Source organism: Mesoplodon bidens (assembly GCF_964165515.1).
Source record: "Mesoplodon bidens genome assembly, chromosome: 19".
NCBI lineage: Eukaryota > Metazoa > Chordata > Mammalia > Artiodactyla > Ziphiidae > Mesoplodon > Mesoplodon bidens.
In genome coordinates this window covers 44,193,839-44,215,101 of record NC_138179.1, presented here as the reverse complement: position 1 = coordinate 44,215,101, position 21,263 = coordinate 44,193,839, and the positions used below count along the sequence as shown (strand labels likewise).

At 45.9% G+C, this 21,263-nt stretch overlaps 1 protein-coding gene across 1 annotated transcript in view; it reads left to right on the top strand.

The window, feature by feature from the left end:
* The window catches only part of CCDC57 (coiled-coil domain containing 57), a 107,916-nt gene that overhangs the window by 56,881 nt on the left and 29,772 nt on the right, over positions 1–21,263 (top strand). Inside the window, exons 15-17 of the mRNA XM_081219963.1 lie at positions 14,587–14,687; positions 19,008–19,127; positions 19,559–19,775. Of these exons, the coding sequence (XP_081076089.1) occupies positions 14,587–14,687; positions 19,008–19,127; positions 19,559–19,775 (438 nt within the window). The remainder of the gene's footprint in view (positions 1–14,586; positions 14,688–19,007; positions 19,128–19,558; positions 19,776–21,263) is intronic.

Here is a 21,263-nt window from a genome sequence, read left to right as displayed (position 1 = left end):
AACCCCAGTTCTTTTAAAGGCCATGCCAACTACTCGTGCTCCCCTCTGCGCACCCCTGTCATTTTACGGCCTTCAGCACTTAGGGCTCCGTTTCTTTTTTTTTTTTTTTTTTGTGGTACGCGGGCCTCTCACTGTTGTGGCCCCTCCCGTTGCAGAGCACAGGCTCCGGACGCGCAGGCTCAGCGGCCATGGCTCACAGGCCCAGCTGCTCCACGGCATGTGGGGTCTTCCCGGACCAGGGCACGAACCCGTGTCCCCTGCATCGGCAGGCAGACTCTCAACCACTGCGCCACCAGGGAAGCCCCAGGGCTCCATTTCTTAATCCTACCCCATTCCCTCCCACATCTGAACCTTCCTGCCCCTTAACCTTGGCCTCCGTGCCAAGCCCTGCCACTGCCAGGGTTCCCTCTCCCAGCCCTTGAGGCCCCAGACCTTTTTGATCACAGCCATGCCTCCCTCTCCCTCTGACCTTTTATTCCAGTGAACTTGTCTTTCCTCCTCATTGTGGCTTCCTGTAATCAGTTGGCCTCATGGCCAAATATTTGAGTCATCCACCACCCACCCATCACTCATCCATCACCCATCCATCCAGTAGAGGAGCCCCTGATCGGTGCAGACCCTCCATCGCCAGGCCCAAATCTGAGTGAACTCCTCTCCCCAGGCCTGCTCCCTGTGCCTCCCAGTGTCAGAGAAAGCCGCAAATCCCTCGTGACCAAGTTTGCAGCCTTCTCTGAAAGTTGGAGTGATCTCAGCAGTAGAACTTTCCATGCCTGGTGTTTTCATTAGTGGTAGACTTTTAACTACCTTTCATTTTCTTCTCTGGTGATTTGTCTGTATGGATTTTCTGCCTCCTCTTGGATCAATTTTGGACGTTTACATTTTGCTGGAAATCTATCCAGAGTTCCTAGCCTTTAAAGTACTACCGTAGAGTGGCACATAGTGGCCCACAACTCTCTACTTTCTTCTGCATCTGTGCTTGTTACCTCCTTCCTTTTCTAAGACTTCCGTATGTGCAGCCCCAACTGCCCTTCGCCCATTGGCTATGCACACGTTGACTCAGTGCATCTTTGCAACAATCCCAAGCATGAGGAAGGCTCCCCTTAAAAAGTTTAAAACCACATAGACATGGAAAAGTAAAAAATCAACAGATTTGATGTCATTACATCTTTTTTTAAATTTATTTTTTATTTTTTTGGCTGTGTTGGGTCTTCATTGCTGTGCACGGGCTTTCTCTAGTTGCAGCGAGCGGGGGCTGCTCTTCGTTGCGGTGCACGGGCTTCTCATTGCAGTGGCTTCTCTTGTTGCGGAGCACAGACTCTAGGCGTGCGGGTTTCAGTAGTTGTGGCACGTGGGCTCAGTAGATGTGTCTCACAGGCTCTAGAGCGCAGGCTCAGTAGTTGTGGGGCACGGGCTTAGTTGCTCCGTGGCATGTGGGATGTTCCTGGGCCAGGGCTCAAACCTGTGTCCCCTGCATTGGCAGGTGGATTCTTAACCACTGTGCCACCAGGGAAGTCCCTCATTACATCTTAGTATATCTCTAAGGAAAAGACATCGCAAGCAAAGATAAAAGACAAATAACAGACTGGGGAAATGTTTGCAACATACCTGACAGGTAAAAAGAATCAGTACCCAAAATGGGCATCTGCAGATCCCAGGCAAAATGCTGGATGGCACGTCCAGGAGAAAATCCACAGAACTGACAAGGGTATGGACACCACGCGCCTCTGCAAGAGTCTGAGGAGGGCAAGTAAGTCAGCATCAAGTTCACACCCAGACTGAAAAGTCCCACCCTCATTGTCCAGGAGAGTGTGGAGGACACCTGGCCTCCGTGGGAACCTTCCCTGGTGAAGCCTTTTTGGAGGGCAGTTTGGCTGCATCTCTCAAATTTTTTAATGTTCATACCCTTTGAATAAGCTACTCTTGCCCTAGAGATCCTTTTAAAAGATTTTCTCACAGATCTGAAAAAGATGTACATACAGGGATATTTTTGACAGCGTTTTGATTACAGTAGGAAAGTAATTGGGAAGGTCCAGGTGTTCATCCGTGGGACATCGGTGTTGGAACTTGGATGCTGCTCAGCCCTCAAGAGAACAAAGGGGCGCCCGCATCCCCACCAGGCGCCGTCTCCGCACAGCGCTTCTCAAACAAGAGGGACAGACAGCCCGCTTTCCCCATTCAGCTCCAGTCCACTGTGGATGATTCTTTTGCCAAGTACAATACAAATGTGGCCCTTCCAAATTACTTCAAAGCCCCTGACGTCCTAACGCGTATTCTCACTTTGTGTCCTTTCCTCGCGTGCCTGGACACCGTAAGGGCCAGCTCGGCCTACTGACCACACACTGTGTGTGCCAGCCCAGGCGCACCAGCCTGTGAGAGGCCACCGAACAGTGTGCTCGGAGCCCCAGGTGAACGTACAAAGCGTGTGTGTGCACGCATGCACATACGGGGCAGACTGGAAGGAAGCCCATCCAGCGCTTTGAGGAGGACAGTGGAGTGAGAAGAGAGGGGTGAAGGGTTTGGGGTTTGCTCTGTGAACTTCTGTGTCACTGGTGGTTTGTAAGAATGTCCAGCACACTCCGTTGGTTCCCTTTTGGGAAGGCCACCCTCCCCCAACACCGTGCAATGGGAGGTTTCTACTCTCCCACATAGGGAGATAGCAAAGGCTGTGAGCAAGACTGGTCTGTCTGCATTTTTTTACAAAGATGATTTACCCGGGTCATCAATCATGTGACTGCGATCATTAAGTGGTACAGAATGACCAGCTGTGACAGAAGTATCTTTTCATCACTTGACAATATTGAAAATGTGAGACGGTACAGCCAAGCAGAGCCACACCCAATCTGGCTTCCTCTGGTTTCAGCGCCACCAGGCAGGGTCGACCCCAGGGTACACCTGCCCCTGCCCCAAGGGCTTGTCCTCGCCTGTGTGCCTCTGGGAAGGGACCTCATCCCCGCAGGGAGCTAGCAGAGCAGCCCCCTCACTGGCCCTGGCTTCGTCCTGCATCCTCCGTGGCCTGGGGTCAGGCTCCTGTGCCAGCCACGTCCCTCCCTCTCAGGTCCGGGCCTTCGGATCCGCATTTACAGACAGGCAGACTCGCGTGGTTGGGCGTGTGGCCCAGAGCTGCCCAGGTGGCCCCTGATTCAGCCCTTCACTCCCCCACCTCTTCTCCAGGCGAGTGGGTGGGTGGCAGTGCTGGGGAGTCACCTGTCCCCAGGTGCCCCGTCCCCGTTTGCACTCCTGTCAGCCCAGCTCTGAGTACTCACCCCTCACTTCTGAGAGGCCATCACACCATCTGCTGTGGGTGAGGCCAAGACCATGATGGACGCCAGCACAGCCTGAGCAGGCCTGCACGGTGGAGGGCCAGAAAAGGGCAGGTCATGCAGCCAAACTGAGTGGACTTCAGCTTGGCCCACCTCTCTCCTACTTTGTTCTTCCTCCTGCTGCCAGTTCAGCTTTTGCCAGAAGTTGGAACTGCACATGATGTTTTCCTAATCTGTAGTCTACAGCTAGGATTCCTTAAAGTGTTGGTTCTAAGGATCTTAACATCTAACAGTTTTGAAAGACTTTATTTTGGGGGGGGGTAGTTTTAGGTTCACAGCAAAACTGAGCAGAAGACACAGATTTCCATACACTCCCTGACCCCGCCCACGCACCCCTCCCTCGTAATCCACTTCCACTCTACATGGTACATTTGTTGTAATCAGTGAAACTGCTTTGACACAGCATCACCCAGAGTCCGTAGTTTACATCAGGGTTCACCTTGGTGGTGTATGTTCTGTGGGTTTGGAGCCTCTGTGCTCCACCTGGTCATCCTCCCTCCCTCCTGACTTCTGACAGCCACTCATCTTTTCACTGTCTCCATAGTTTAGCCTTTTCCAGTTGGAATCACACAGTATATAGCCTTTGATAGCCAACATTTCTTTTTTTTAAATTAATTTATTATTATTAATTTTTTGGGGGGGGCTGCGTTGGGTCTTTGTTGCTGCACGCGGGCTTTCTCTAGTTTTGATGAGCGGGGGCTACTCTTTGTTGCGGTGCGTGGGCTTCTCATTGTGGTGGCTACTCTGGTGGAGCACGGGCTCTAGGCGCACAGGCTTCAGTAGTTGTGGCACGTGGGCTCATTAGTTGTGGCTCGCTGGCTCTAGAGCGCAGGCCCAGTAGTTGTGGTGCAAGGGTTTAGTTGCTCCACGGCATGTGGGATCTTCCCAGACCAGGGCTCGAACCCATGTCCCCTGCATTGGCAGGCAGATTCTTAACCACTGCACCACCAGGGAAGTACCATAGCCTGCACTTCTTAAAAGCTCTTTTTTTATTCTGATTATGAAAAGGCTGTTTGCTCACTATAAAAATATAAATGAATGCTGAGAAATTGTTAACTTATACTGGAAAGCACAAATTACTGACTAGAACTCATCCGCATTTTGGCGCCTGTCTGTCTGTCTGTTGGGGTGTGTGTTCACACTGTCACACGCACCCTCACGTTGGAACTCCACGTGGCCCCCGCCTCGCTCTGCAGTCATTCCCTCGCTGGCCCCGCTGGGAGGAGACTGCACGCTGGAATCACATGTCTGTCCCGCGGCTCGGCAGTCATGCTGTAGCCAGCCTCGCAGGAGGGCATGGTCGTGCCCCCAGTCCGCCCCTGCCCCCCACCAAAGCTCATCTCAGGCATTTTTACAACAGTAAAGTGCCTATTTGACCACAGCTTCACAGAAACTAAAAATTCATTAGAAAAAGGTTTTTGCCAATTTAGTTAGGTAAAAATAGTTCATTGTTTTAATTTGTATTTCTTTACATTTCTCTGTGTGTGTGTGTGTTTTGGCCATTTGTATCTCATTATCATGTAGTTTTCCTGCTGAATTTCTTTTGTCCCTTCCCCCAACTTTCTTCCTGCTGAATTTTTGGTTCATCTAGAAATGATGAGCCTGTGCTCTAGAGCCTTCGAGCCACAACTACTGAAGCCCGTGCACCTAGAGCCTGCGCTCGGCAACAAGAGAAGCCACCACAATGAGAAGCCCACACACCGCAACGAAGAGTAGCCCCACTCGCTGCAACTAGAGAAAGCCTGCGCGTAGCAACGAAGACCCAACATAGCCAAAAATAAAAAAATAAAAAATGAAAAAGACAATACCCTGCTGTCTTCTGAGAAGCCAGCATTAGTACAAGCCCCTTCCTCGTGGGTGCCCTCCCTTTCCTCTCTGGCTGCTCTCAGATTTTTTCATCTAATCCATTTGTGCTCCTGTTTTACTATCCTGTGTCTACATGAGAGTTGCTCTGCTTCAATTTAACCTGCTCTGGAATCAGTATGTTTTTTAAATCTTAAGACTTGTGGTTGGTTGGGTTTGTTTGGTTTTTTTTTCCATTCTTTAAAATTCTCAGCCTTTTTTTTTTTTTTTAATAAATTTATTTATTTATTTATTTATTTATTTTTGGCTGCGTTGGGTCTTCGTTGCTGCGCGTGGGCTTTCTCTAGTTGTGGCGAGTGGGGGCTACTCTTCGTTGTGGTGTGCGGGCTTCTCATTGCAGTGTCTTCTCTTTGTTGCAGCACACGGCCTCTAGGTGCACGGGCTTCGTTAGTTGTGGCACGGGGGCTCAGTAGTTATGACTGGTGGGCTGTAGAGCGCAGGCTCAGTAGTTGTGGCACACGGGCTTAGTTGCTCCGTGGCATGTGGGATCTTCCCAGACCAGGGCTCGAACCCGTGTCTCCTGCATTGGCAGGTGGATTCTTAAGCACTGCGCCACCAGGGAAGTCCCCATTGTTTCTTTTTTTTTTTTTTTAACATCTTTATTGGAGTATAATTGCTTTACTATGGTGTGTTAGTTTCTGCTGTATAACAAAGTGAATCAGCTATACATTTACATACATCCCCATATCTCCTCCCTCTTGTGTCTCCCTCCCACCCTCTCTATCCCACCCCTCTAGGTGGTCACAAAGCACCGAGCTGATCTCCCTGTGCTATGCGGCTGCTTCCCACTAGCTATCTCTTTTCATTTGGTAGTGTATATATGTCCATGCCACTCTCTCACTTCGTCCCAGCTTACCCTTCCCCCTCCCCACGTCCTCAAGTCCATTCTCTACGTCTGCATCTTTATTCCTGTCCTGCTCCTAGGTTCTTCAGAACCATTTTTTTTTAAGATTCCATATATATGTGTTAGCATACGGTATTTTCTTTTCTCTTTCTGACTTACTTCACTCTGTATGACAGTCTCTTGGTCCATCCACCTCACTACAAATAATTCAATTTTGTTTCTTTTTATGGCCGAGTAATATTCCATTGTATATATGTGCCACATCTTCTTTATCCATTCACCCATTGTTTCTTTAAATACCACTTCTTCCTATTTCTTTCTAATCTCTTCTGGAGCATGTTAGATGTGTTTATTTACATTGTGTGTGTGTGTGTGTGTGTGTATGTTTTAAAATTTCTCTGCTACCTTCCAGGGGGTTCCCTCAAAGGTGACTGCTTGGAGCCAATGGGTAGATTCCTGTGTCTTTACCAGAAGTTTCCATTTCATCTTTATTCATTCTTTTCCCTGGGTTTATTTTATTGTTTTTTCCCTGATTTCTTAAACATTTATTTCATTCTTTCTTGTTTAGTAATTGCATTTTTTAATATATATAAATTTATTTATTTATTTATTTTTGGCTGCATTGGGTCTCCGTTGCTGTGTGTGGTCTTTCTCTAGTTGCGACGAGCGGGGGCTACTCTTCATTGTGGTGTGCGGGCTTCTCATTGCAGTGGCTTCTCTTGTTGCAGAGCACGGGCTCTAGGCGTTTGGGCTTCAGTAGTTGTGGCACGCGGGCTCAGTAGTTGTGGCTCATGGGCTCTAGAGCGCAGGCTCAGTAGTTGTGGCTCACGGGCTTAGTTGCTCCGCGGCATGTGGGATCTTCTCGGACCAGGGCTCGAACCCGTGTCCCCTGCATTGGCAGGCGGATTCTTAACCACTGTGCCATCAAGGAAGCCCAGTAATTACATTTTTTAAGGTGTGAATTTCCCATCTGAGTATCGCTTTGGCCATGTCTCAGGGATTTTGAGGGATAATATTATCAGGGTGATTAGTTGCCAGATGTTCTGCCCCTATGGGCTCAGATTTTCTATTTCACTCAAGTTCGATTAGGAGTGTTCACCTAAAACAAAAAAATGGCCAGTTATTTTTCCAGCAAAATGGGTTTATTTGGGAACAGCAAAGAATTGCCATTTAGGACATGCAGCTATGGTGAACCACATGTAAGTCCAGTAAAACAAGAGAGGAAACTTGGGTTTTCTCACAGGTGAGATAGGAGTACCACAGGAACTACTATAGGGGATAATGAGGCCATGAACCTCAAAGTCTTCTATTATGGACTTTATACCTTGAAGGGCTTTTTTACCTGGGGAGAGGTTTTGAGGCATCTATTTGAATCTTGATGGGAGGTGCACTGTGGATTTTGCCAATACCAGTTGGAGAGTTTGCCCATAAGGAGGGTGGTAGCTGATTCAATAGGGACAAATGATCAGTGTTTCCAGAATTAGTTCCAGAACTGTTGGAGACAGAGCAAATGAAAGATGTCAAAGGGTCATTTAGTTCACCTGGTTGGCTATGTTGATGGCGACTGTCAAATTTTAGAACTATTTCCCCCTTTTGGGAGAAAGAAGTTCAGGCATGATACTTTTCCAAGAAGTCTCAGCCTATTAAATGAATAGGGACGGAGGAGCTAAGGAGAAGAGGGTGTGTATCTCTTCAAAGGTCTAAGCAAAAGCGAATAGGTTCAGAAACAGGACCCTGTTGAGGTTCATTAGAGATCCCCCACTATTTGGACCACTTTAGTATTTTGAGGCAGGGGCTCCTTTCTAGCAGTGGGGCTGAGCACGGAGAGTGTGGTCTGGTGTCTGTAAGGACAGAGAGAGATTCGTTCCCAATCTGGAGAGTGGTTTCTCCAAGCTGATTCAAGGAGAGGATTGGGAGAGCCTCTGTCCTTCCTTGGAGCCCCTCACTGGGAGTTAAGAGGATATTGGAGAGGCTGGTTAGAGGGCTGAAGAGGCCCGAAACGCTTAAGCTTGTAACAGTCTTTCCAGCGTCCTGACTCTTTACAGTAATAGCAGAAACTAGAAGGTTTTAGGTTTCGTTAAGGGGCCTTCATTTTCGGGAGTCGAAGATTAAGAATTTAGTGGTCTTTCTTTTAGGTGACTCATCTAGGATTCGAGTGAGCTAATTTGCCAAGTTAACTAAATCTAGAGTGGACATAATTTCCCATTCCACCCTTGTCCTTTTAAAAGAGAAAAAGAGAAAGATCCTGGTGCAGCCCATTCATAAGTACGGAGATAAGGGGTATCTGAGTGGTTTCAACGTCTGAAGGAAGACCAGAATCTTCTTTAAAAACAGTGTGAAGTCAATTATAATAGTCATGAACAGGTTCATCAGATTTTTATGTGAAAACCTCCGTTTTATTCCCATCAACAGGCTTAGGAAAGACGACTGTAATTGCTGGTGGAGGTTTTCAGCGCGTTCTGACCTCTTGCCAGAAGCTAGGGGTTGGTTTTTCTAAATCCCCTCCAGGGTGTTTCCATCGAGCTAATTTCATCCAGTGTTTGGCTTGCCCCTCAAAAAGCATGTAAACTAACTGATATAAATCTGAGAAACCAGACTGGTAGGTTTGAGTAACTAAGCTAAATTCTCCAGCAAACCTACGGGGGCCCTCAGTTACTTTAGGAAAGTCTTTAACTGCGTCTGGCAATTCACCCTTCCTCAAGGTAACATAAGTAATCTGGGGTCTCTTTGGACCCTCAGAATATTTCACTTTAAAGGGCAGGTTCTCATAGGTTCAGAGGGTGGCAGAGCCTGAGACAAAGAAGCAGGGGTGGGAGGATGAACAAGATGACACCAGGGACAAAGAAGTCGGGGGAGTTGAGCATGAGACTTCAGAGCCATTTTGTCTTTCTTTCATTGTTTGTTTGCCTCAGTTAATGTAATTATTGTATTTGCAGGGAAGCAATTTTAAATTCCTGATAATGTTTGGAAGCCTCAAAATAGCAACCAAAAGAGGCACCCAGTTTAATTTTGATGATTTCAGAGCTATGGCTAATATAGTTTTAAGAAAGGTAAGTTTGGGGAGCCTGAAATTTCCCCATAGGAGTGTGCGAGAGGAGGGGCTGTGGTTTTTAAACATAAAATCAGACAGGGTCCTTGAATGCGGGGTGCCCTGAAGACATTCAGATAACCGGGATCCCATTTTCGAGAGGTTTTTTTTTTTTTTTTTTCTCTAAAGCAAAGGGGTAATTCTTAAACAGCCTGCAGGCCAAATAGCAGCACAGTTCCAGTAGGGACAGCCTGATCCCAACGGAATCAGGCCAGAGCCTGAATGGCACAGTTCCAGATAGGAACAGCCCAGTTCCAAAAGGAATTGGACCAAATGCCAGCACAGTTCCAGTAGGGACAGCCTGATTTCAAGTCAGGCTGAAGTGCCAAATGAGTACTCACAGACAAAACAAGGCCTTAACAAAAAAGGATGAAGCCTTTGAACAGATCCCAGATAAAGCCTAGAGAGCTTCCAAATGCAAAAAGAGTGGAGCTCAGATCCAGGAGAAAAACTTACCCTCAAACTCCAGGGGTGACTAGAAAAACAGTGAGCTCAGTGGGCTCTGTTGGTACCACACCTGTTTGCTCACCAGCCTTGGGGTTGTCAGGGGTCTGCTCTGGATCTCGGTCGGACCTCCATGTAATGTTAACCTAAAACAGTTATTTTTACCAGCAAAATGAGTTTATTAAGGAGCAGCAAAGAATTGCAGTTCAGAACATACAACAATGGTGAACCACATGCAAGTTGGGTAAAGCAAAAGAGAGGAAACTTTTATAGAGGAGAAGGGGACATTGTGAGGAGCCGTTATAAACAGTCCACTGGAGGAAACTGGGGGTTCAAAGTGTAGTGGTTTTTCATTGGCTGAGCTGTAATGATCTCTCATTGGTTGGGCTGCTGCCAGGCAAGGAGAATATCTTCCTCCCACAGGCAGCAGTAAAGCAGTGTCACTGCTGTCTGGAGATGCAAGGTAGTCTCTTCTGTTAGGATCTGTATTGATGTGAGTGGGACGTGCCTAAGGGCTCCCCTTCTGGTCTCCCACTCCATCTTAGTAAGATTCCCTTGGTTAAATTTCACAAGAGAGGGTTTCAAAATTCCTTTAGTGGGCTTCCCTGGTGGCGCAGTGGTTATAAGAATCCACCTGCCAATGCAGGGGACGTGGGTTCGAGCCCTGGTCCAGGAAGAAGATCCCATATGCCGCGGAGCAGCTAAGCCCACGAGCCACAACTACTGAAGCCTGTTCGCCTAGAGCCTGTGCTCCGCAACAAGAGAAGCCACCGCAATGAGAAGCCCGCTCACCGCAATGAAGAGTAGTAGCCCCCACTTGCCGCGACTAGGGAAAGCCCACGTGCAGCAACAAGGACCCAACTCAGCCAAAAATAAATAAATAAATTTATTTTAAAAAGAATTCCTTCAGTTATTTTAAAGCATGAGTTGAAGTCTACTTTTGATTCTGTTCTATTAAGCAGCCTTATTAAATATATTTTTTTCTTATTGGAAAAAAATTACAGTTTTATTAAAGACGCTAAAGAAGACCTAGATAAACAGAGATATAGTATGTCCACCGATACAGAGAGTTTACTTTTTTGAGGACGTCAATTCTCAAACTGATCAAAATTCCAGCATATTTTTTTCAAGGAGCTGGACAAACTGGATTTTATGTTCACATGGATGAGCAAATGAGCAAAATACCGAAGACTATCCTGCTGGTCTTGGGGGGTCTCCGAGGAGGTGGGAGGCAGCTGCAGCTCACTGTGGGGACAAGGACACTGATGGTGGAGATACCAGGGAACACCCACTGGCGTGAGCTCTCCTGGAGACCACCACCCTGGCACGAAGACCCAGCCCCACCCAACAGCCTGTAGGCTCCAGTGCTGGGACGCCTCAGCTTAAATATAATTATTAACATTCTGTCTAAACTTCTTTATACTTGTCAACTTGAAATGCCGAGAACCATGATCTTTGTGTTAAAATCTTGCACTGCTCTTGTATTTCTGTCCATTTCTCCTCCTCACCATTGTGTTGTATCAATTTTCATGCCGTGTTACTTAGAGCAGAAGTGTTCATGACAGTTAATAGCTCATCATGGTTCATATTATTCAGTGTCCTTTCTGATGTTTAATAACACTTAATAATATTTCTTTAACCAGGTTTTAAAAAGTAATTTTCAGAAAGAAATAAAATATGGCTCTCAAACAGATACGAAAATGATCCCGTGTTTAGAATTTTCTTCTATTTATTAAGCAGTGAAGAAACCAGTCACATGTTATAAGCAATTCCAAGGAAAAATCAAAAGAGCACAAATTTATATGGAGTAAAGGAATTGAATTGCAAATGGAGGCAGAACTGGTTTCTCTAAAGGGGGGAGGGGGAGCCCATGAAAACTCCAAGGGACAAGGTGTAGTTTGCCTGTCTGTCAACTTCCAGAGTTGTAAAGTAGTTCAGGCACAATGAGGCAAGAACCTGATAGCTCCTCAGGGTGCACAGGAGGCAATGCAGTTTCCATTGGAACACAGTTTTTTCCCTACAGTTTCTTTTTTTTAAAGTTAATTTATTTACTTTTGGCTGCATGGGGTCTTCGTTGCTGCGCGTGGTCTTTCTCTAGTTTCGGCGAGCAGGGGCTACTCTTCATTGCAGTGCACAGGCTTCTCACTGCAGTGGCTTCTCTTGATATAGAGCATGGGCTCTAGGTGCACAGGCTTCAGTAGTTGTGGCATGCGGGCTCAGTAGTTGTGGCTTGTGGGCTCTGGAGCACAGGCTTAGGTGCTCTGTGGCATGTGGGATCTTCCCGGCCCAGGGCTCGAACCCGTGTCCCCTGTTTTGGCAGGCGGATTCTCAACCACTGTGCCATCAGAGAAGTCCCTCCCTACAGTTTCTCAGCTTTTGATAAAAAAATAATCTCGGGGAATTCCCTGGCGGTCCAATGGTTAGGACTCTGCGCTTTCACTGCTGAGGGCTTAGGTTCAATTCCTGGTCGGGGAACTAAGATCCCACAAGTCACACAGTGTGGCCAAAAGAAAAAAGAGAAAAAGAAAAATAATCTCAAAGACTATTCTTGATCACAAAACAAGGCTGGTATCATTTGGCCTGATCGTTTCCATAGGCACAGCAAGAGTGTTAATTCACGATGTTAGCCTTCTTGAGTTTGCTTTGCTGGAACTTTCCATCACGATTTCAGTTTGGACTTTTGAAAGCTTCTTGTTTGTTGTCCTGAGTCCAGGAAGCCAAGAACTCACCATGTTTCACCTGCTTGGTGATTTTGAGAAAATTCCTTTTTTCTTGAGGTTTCCAAAATATTCTGAGGTTCCTGGACCTGCCAGGAGATGACCTTCCTTAACCCTCTGTGAGCCTGGCACCTGGCAGTTTTCCTGGGAGGGCTTTGTGAGCATCGCTCCATGAAGTCAACCACAGATCCTTACAGGCAATGGGTCCTGATGATTAAATGAGTATCATTCTCAACTCTGGCCACCCAGGCAGGGCCTTGGCTGCATAATCCACATTTCCAGTCAAATCCTGGTAAAAACAAGGACAGATTCTCTTTGAACCTATGCAAATTACTATATTGCCAGGCAAGTAAGAATACTCAACAGGAGTTTCTGAATTCTGGAGGACTTGGGCAGGGAGAACAAGATACCACTTAGGGCTTCCCTGGTGGCGCAGTGGTTGAGAGTCTGCCTGCCGATGCAGGGGACACAGGTTCGTGCCCCAGTCTGGGAAGATCCCACATGCCACGGAGCGGCCGGGCCTGTGCCTGTGAGCCACGGCCGCTGGGCCTGCGTGTCCGGAGCCTGCGCTCTGCAGCGGGAGAGGCCACAACAGTGAGAGGCCCGCATACCGCAAAAAAAAAAAAAAAAAAAAGATACCACTTAGAAGTGTTTCATTTCAGTTTACAAAACCAGAGACCACTAAATGTATATGGACTACAGACAGCTTAAGGGGAAAAAGAAAGAGTTCCTTGCATATCTAGAAAGGAGAACATTAAAATCACATCTATAGTGTTCCCAACAACAGCTGCATCGTCCCTCATTGGTTCCTTCAACCCTAGGTGGTTAATCCTTGTTCCTCTCAGTCTTGGTTCTGAGGTCTCAACGGTCCATCTGCTTCTTGACTAGAGTTCTGGAAATTCTGAGTCAGTCCACTGGGATAGCCTCACGGTGGTCTAAGCAATGCCTGTAGCACAGTCTTTTCCCACTGTGCTGACCTGACTGTAAAGCTTTCTCTCCTTTTTCTTCTCTTTCTTTCTTTCATTTTTTTCCATTAAAGTAAACAAACTCTTTGTAGATGTTCGCTGAAGAAAAAATGCACAACCTAAAAGTTGAGAATTATGTTTTGTTCAAGAACATTACTGAGGACCGTAGTCCGGGAAGGTAGCCTGTCAGATGGCTCTGAGAGACTATTCCAAGGAGGTCAGGGAGGAGATAGAATATGTAGGAGTTTTTGCTGAAACAATATATATGTAGTCAGACATCAAAAGATTACTGCTAATCACAAAAAGCAGACATCTTGAGGATTTTAGTGCCTTTCTACATATGGGAAGATGCAAGACCTTGGGCCCATTGAAATCATTCCTTTGATATGCATCTTAACTATGTAGGGACAGTGTCCTGTTTTTCTCCATCCCAGATCCCCTCAGGGTGCACAGTTTGGGTGGCTGCAGAGGCTGATAGCTTGGTGGCAGGTAACATTCTTTGTTTATTGAAATGACAGACAACATTTTTTTTGTCCATGGAGATGTCAAAGACTTAACATGGCTGTGGTTAACTTACTAATAATTTTCAAAAGTGAAAGATCTGATGAGAGTTCATAACAAGAATAGTGCAACTGGGCTTCCCTGGTGGCGCAGTGGTTGAGAGTCCGCCTGCCGATGCAGGGGACACGGGTTCGTGCCCCCGTCTGGGAAGATCCCACATGCCGCGGAGTGGCTGGGCCCGTGAGCCATGGCCGCTGAGCCTGCGCGTCCGGAGCCTGTGCCCCGCAACGGGAGAGGCCACAACAGTGAGAAGCCCGCGTACCGCAAAAAAAAAAAAAAAAAAGAATAGTGCAACTGAGAAGTTACAGTTGGTTGTTTCCATGTCATGCAAAACAAAGTTAGTCCCCCCACCCCCGGCAAAAAAAAAGTTTTAGATAAAGTTAATCTAAGATGTTTACGCCTATTTTCAAAGAAGACTGCTGAAGCATTGATTACAAGAATAATCCTCAAGTGTTATACTTAAACTTTTGCTTCTTATTTTTCTCTGCTGCGGAGAGGGTATGTCTTTGGGTCTCTTAATGGATGGCTCATGACTGCCACTTTGAGAAGCTGCATAAGGGGTATGTGCTGCTGTGGAAGGCTTCTGTGTGTTCTGAAGTCTGCTGAAATGCTGGTGTGTGTTGCACAAGTCACAGGTGTCCATCCCCCAAGTTCTCTTGAAAGAGAAGTGATTTTGGTTTTGAAGAGGTACATACTGTTCTTCTCGAGTATTTGTATTCAGCACGAGAGGAACCCAAGTGATGTGCACACAGAGGACAAACCATTTCCCTCATCTCATTTATAGGGAAGCTGCCTCATCACCCCCTTCCTACCCCTGAGGCCCAGGGTTCAGGTGAGCCACCTGATGCACGCTTGGGACCGTTGCAACCCCGTCTCACAACTCAGGTAACGCTCCTTTACGTAAGAAACTTATTTTTAATAACTTTTTACTGATTGCTTAAATACTTCATTTCATAACAGAAACTTCAAAATACAGTAAACACAATTTTAAAAGTTTCCGACTTTTAGCGTTTCAACATAGTTGCCAGTAACATATCAGTGTGTTTCCTGCTATTTTTCAAAATTACGAAGTATAATATATATATGTTTTATTATATAGCTTTACCTACCTAGGTATTATTTTCTAAATCTTTACCAACATAATAGTTTAAAAAATTCATCTTTTAAAAATGTCTTATATTCCGAGCAATGTTAAATTTTTTAATCTATTTATCAGCCATTTATATTTCTTCTTTTGTGGGTTATTATGCATGTTTTTAGCTAATTTTTCTACTTGTGTGTTTGTATTTTTCTTGTTAGTTTGTAGGGGTTCTTTATGTGTTAAGGAAATTGCTCCTTCTCTGTTACACGTTTCTCAAACTTGTCATTTGCCTTTTAATTTTTCTTTTTTTTTTAAATCCACAGATAACTTTTTCTTCATCTAATGAACCCTGTCAGTCTACTTTAAAGGTTTATTTCACTGTTTTCTGGCTTAGAGGTTTTTTTCTGTATTTTGAGTTTAGGTAAATATTCACCTGTTTCTCTAGTTGTTCTGTTTTACTAATTGTCATAGTACCCTGTAAGTAATTATCCTCCTTTTTCTCACTGATTTTGAATTGACATTTTTATCATGTACTGAAAATCTATACTCTTGCTTATGTTTGTGTTTAATTTTTTATTTTGAAATAACTTCAAATTTACACGAAGTTGCAAGAATAGCACATATACCCTTCACTTAGATTAACCAATTGTTAACTTTTTGCTACATTTGCTTTATCATTCTTTCTCTTCCCTCCCTCTGCTCCCTCCACATTTTAGAGAAATAGGTAGATCTATCTAAGTTGCAGACATCGAGCCCCTGTATGTCAGAATACAAGGACACTCCCTGACATATAGCTGCAGTAAAATATAAATTATCAAAATCAGGAAACATAACATTAATGCAGTCCTAGAATTTAATACATATTCTGTGTTCAGATTTTGCCAGTCACCTCTTTTCAGCCATCCTCCTCCACCAAGCAGGCCGTCCAGGACCTGTGTGTCATTGCAGCCCAAGCGTGTATGTGCACATGTCTCCTTCAGCCTGGACGGCTTCTCAGCCCTTCTTTGTCTTTCACAACATTGGCATTTTTGAGAAGTCAGGCCAGTGCTTTGTAGGCGATGGGCCTGATGCTGCAGCATTGTTAGGTTCGGGTTCTGCATTTACTTTCTGTACAGTTCCAGTGAATTGTCTGCTCCTGAGCGGGTGCTGTCCTGCTCTGAATCCCGTAGCTTCGTAATGCTTTAATAAGTTACAAATACATATCACAACTTGCCCTTGTTTCTGTTCCTTTACAAAATTTTCTTGGTTGTTCTTTCCCATTTATTCTCTGTTGGGTGGATATTGTTATTTATGTATTTATTTTTATTTTAAGTATTTTTAGACTTCTAAGATAAAAAGACTAATATCATGAAACCTGTGTGTACACCATCCGACTTAATAAGCAAAATGTTGTAAGTTAAAACCCCTCTGAGTATTCTGCCCCCAATATCCATGGTCCCTCCAGACTTTCCCGTGTCTGGTGTTTCTCTCTCTCGGCAGATATTTGAAGAATCTGTGAAAATCACACCCAGCTGTGTGTACAGCGTTCTGTACACATGCTCTCATTCAGCGCTGTGTTTCTGATGTACACAGTTGACCCTTGAACATCGTGAGGGTTAGGGGCACGGACCCTCCACCAGTGGTCGAAAATCCACGTTTAACTTTACAGTCGTCCCTCTGTATCCGTGGTTCTGCATCCGTGGATTCAGCCAGCTATGGATCATGTAGTCCTGTACTGCATATTTATTGAAAAAACTCTGCATGTAAGGGGGCCCGCCCAGTTCAAACACATGTTGTTCAAGGGTCAACTGTATATATGTTTGTACATGTAGCTCTAGTTCAGGAATTGGCAAACCTTTCCTGTAAAGGACCAAGTAGTGAATATTCTGGCCTGTGAGGGCCAGAGTCTCTGTTGCAACTTCTCCACTCTGCATTTGTCCTGAATGCCAGCACAGGAGATATGTAAACAGGTGGGCATGGATGTGCTCCAGTAAAAGTTTATGGACCTTGTAACTTTAATTTCATAATTTTCATGTCATGAAATATTTTTCTTCTTTTTTGATTTTTTTCAACTATTTAAAAATGTAAAAACTATTTTTAGCTCATAGGCTGTACCTAAAAATGTGGTGGACAGGATTTGGTCTACAAGTTGTGCTTTGCCGACCCCAGGTCTAGACACAAGTTGGTGTATTTTCTTTCTATTTTGTGAATACACAAGCATTTACTTATCCATTCGTCTATTGATGGGCATTTAGGTCAGTTACCATTTCTTTGGTGTGAACCATTTCTTTGATGTCCTCATGTGCAGAAGTTTCTCGGGCATGGACCTAGGATCAGAATTGCTGTGTTCTAGGCTGTGTACATTTTATCTTCCTTAGATACTGTTGAATGACACTGTCAAGTTGTTATACTGGCCTATACCTTCAGACAATGCATGAAGATCCTTTATAGTGTGTCACATATAGGTATTTCAGAGGTCAACAAAATATAGTCATCTGTTTTTGTTGCTATCAAAATTTTTTTAATAAATAGGCTTCATTTTTCAGAGCAGTTTCAGATTCACAGCAAAATTGAGCAGAAAGTATAGAGAGTTCCCATGTACCTCCTGCCCCCACACGTGCACAGCCTCCCGTGTCGTCAGCAACCCCCAACAGAGTGGTTAATTTGTTAGAATCAATGAGCCTGCCCTGACACGTCACCACCACAGTCCACAGTTTACATCAGGGGTCACTCTTGGCATACTTTCTACGGGTTTGGACTAGTGTATGATGGCACATGCTCACTATTATAGCGTCACACAGAGTAGTTTCACAGCCCTAAAACTCCGCTGTGCTCCACTATTCATCACCCTTAACCCCTGGCAACCACTGATCTTGCTCCTGTGTTCATGGTTTTGCCTTTTCCAGGATGTCACAGAGTTGGAATCAAACAACAAGTAGCCTTCTCAGATGGGCATCCTTCACTTAGCAACATGCATGGAAGGTTCCTCCATGTCTCTTCGTGGCTTGAGAGCTCATCTTTTTATTGATGAATAATAGTCTGTCTAATAGCTGTACCAGTCTGTTTCTCTTCAACATCCCTTTAAACTTACACTTTCCTACTGTTGCTGGTCATTTGGAACAGAGTTGACTTTTGTAAAATGATTTTGTATCTATTAACTCTTCTGAACTGATTGATGCCAACACATGTATCAGTATTTCTCTTTGTTTTGTGTGTTGATGGACATAGCGTCTGGGGTAAGGACTGGGCTGCTTCCTTTTCTGGCCTCACACCATTCATCTTTTCTCACCCCACTGTCCTGGGCAGGACCCCACACAGCGTGGAGGAAAACGGAGTGGCTGACACCCACACATTTGTCCTGGTTTAGAGAGAATGCTTTTCCCATTTTTTATCTTCAGGTAGTATGTTTGCTGCAGGCTTTAGTATTATGTTGAGCCATACAAAATTGCCATTTTATAGGTCAAAAGTGGTCAGATACCAGCAATTTCATATAATTTGACCTAATACAGACTCTCCATCAGTTTAGATAAGTTTGTTTGTTTGTGGCTTGTGGGATCTGAAAGTTTAACTGAAAGTTAAAACGAAAATGTGTGAGGGCAGTACTTGGCTGGAAATTCAAAACTTAGTTAAACTTGAGCAGGAGAAGCGGCAGCAGCGGGTGGCCCTCTGTGCAGGGCTCTGCACAGTCCAGGGCTTCGGTTCTCCTCGGTGCCCCCTCCTGACTGTTTTTCCACAGGCTTCCCCTCAGAGGGAAGATGTGAGTGTTTAGGCTGCAGGGGGGCCAGAGTGGCCTCAGTTGTGCACTGAAGATGTGTCACAAACAAGAGCTGCAGGGCCCCTTGTGTGCCTGGCGGGGCCCAGGGTGCCCTCCCTGGACACCACAGGAAGGTTGTGTGACTTCCGGGTGCTTGGTTGCCCTCGAGGGCGGGGAGGTACTTAGATTGCCATGATGAGGCCTGTTAAATTTGTCCTGGCCGGTGAACCCAAGCAGGTTCCCCACTTTGGCTTGTCACAGAGCCGAGTAAGTCCCTCATAGCAGAAATGTGGGGAGAGCGTTTCTCCCTAATCTTGAGGGAAAACTCAGTAAGGTACCCCATCAATGACCCACGAACACTGAATTTCCTTTATTTAAATTTCCGCAACAGGACTCTAAGAATGCCAAGAAAGAATGTTTCTCCGAACGCTCAGGAAAGAGCCAAGCCCGCTTGGCACAGACAGTCTGCAGAAGGGATGCTGAGCCAGACTGCACAGAGGGGCCAGGGCTGGTACGCAGGATCCACCAGGGCCGGGTCTTCATGCCACATCCTGGCCCAGGAAGCACCTGGAACTGGAGCGCTTGGTGTCAGAGAGGGTGGCCGCTGCCCAGAGTGACAGGGCTTCACCTCAGGGCATTGGCCCTGGTCCCCAATCCCACCTCCCTCGCCTCCCTCTGGATGGTGTTTCATGCTTTTTTTTTTGGCTGCACCACGCAGCTTGTGGAATCTTAGTTCCCCGACCAGGGATTGAACCCGATTGAACCCGGGCCCTCAGCAGTGAAAGCACAGAGTCCTAACCACTGGTTCACCAGGGAATCCCCCATGTTTCATGTTTAAATGTCCAGAGCCCCTCCTTGGGCCACATCCACTGTCTTATCACCCTAGGAGGGCAGGGAGAGAGGGTGGCTTTCAAGGATAATTCTCTTTTCTCTCTTTCACAGAGGCAACACAGAATCTCCACAGTGACTTGCAGATCAGCTCCTCAGAAAGAAAACCAGTCCCCAAAGCCACGCCTGGCTCAAGAATTCCAGGAGGAAAATGGCCACCACACCCAAAGGTCCTCGTCACTTGCCAGCAGTTCCCTCCAGGACACATGGAAGTTACTGGACCTGGGATCCAGCCCTTCTGGCCTCACCTCCCAGGACGACTCGCCTTCAGGTAGGTGAAGACGTACATCCCAAGGCCGTTGCCCCATTGGTCTGGGTGCTGGCCATGAGGACAGCTGTGGTGGCCACTCGCAGGCTGACACACAGAGTGAGCACGGCGTTCTTCCTGCTGTGGTTACGGAATCTGTAAATTCTGCAGTCCTGTCCTCTGATTTGGTGCCTGACCGTCCCCCAGGGACAGAGGGTGTCTCCCAGCCCCGCGTCCAGCTGACCATGTCACCATGTCTACCCAGAGTAGAGCCCACAGGTCACGAGGACCATCACTCCACAAGGGTGGGGGCGCTGTGGTCAGTCTGTGACTCTGGGGCAGGCGGGTGTTCTGTGTTCTGCTCAGCCTCACAAGGCCAGGGCAGCCCACGAAGTGCGTGTCCTCTGCCCCCGGGAAACTCGCTCACTGTGAGGTTCTCAGGAAAGTTCATTTGAAGGGTCACCTTTGGGGGAACTGCATGAGACCAAGATGTAGTAAGCAGGGTGGGTGGAGGGGAGGCTGTTTGAAGACCAGGGTTGGGGGAATGAACTTGGACCCCCTTCTGGATCAGCTCACAGCAAGCGCCCTCATTCTCGGCTCTCAGCCTCAATGCATGAATGCTTCCTGCTGTGCCCAATGTGCCAATGGGCATTTTAGGTTATTTCCAATCTTTTGCCATCACCAATAACGTTACAGTGAATTACCTTGTACATGCTGTAGTGCATGCATAAAAGCGTAAATGTAAATTCCCAGAGGGGATATTGTTTTGTCCAAAGGTATGTGCATGTCCAGTTTGGGAAGATGTTAGTTGGGCTCCATCAGATGGTACCAGTTCACACCCACCCGGCAAAGGCTGAGAGGGCATCTTTCCCCAGACCCTCTCCAGCAGTGTCATCGAACTATAATCTTTGCCAGTCTCTTAGGTGTCCTTTTAATTCATATTTCTCCTGTTAGGAGGTTGTGCATCTTTTCACATGTTTGAGTCATTTCCTTTTCCTTTTCTTCAGTTCTCTGCCCATTTGTATACTGGGTTTATAATCTTTTTCTTATTGATTTGTATGAGCTTATTATATATAATGGAAATCAGACCTTTTCTGAGATATGAATTGCAAATATTTTCCCACAGTTTTTCATTCGTTTTTTGACTTTGTCTATGGTGGTTTTTGTCATGCACGTATTTTTTATTTTTATGTAATTTAATTAATGTTCTTGTTTTTAATCCTTTCTGGGTTTTGTGCCATACTTGGGTTTTTTCCACTCCAAGATTGAAGATTATTCTGCCATGATGGCTTCTAATAGAGTTATGGTTTCCTTTTTCATAATTAAATCCAGGATCCATTTGGAATTTATCACTGTGTAGGTTATGAAATAGGAACCAAACTTTTTTTTAACCCCAGGTGGCAATCCAAATGTCCCCACACCAGTTTTTTTTTTTAATATTTATTTTATTTATGTATTGGCTGCGTCAGGTCTTAGTTGTGGCATGCAGAATCTTTCATTGCGGCGCACGGG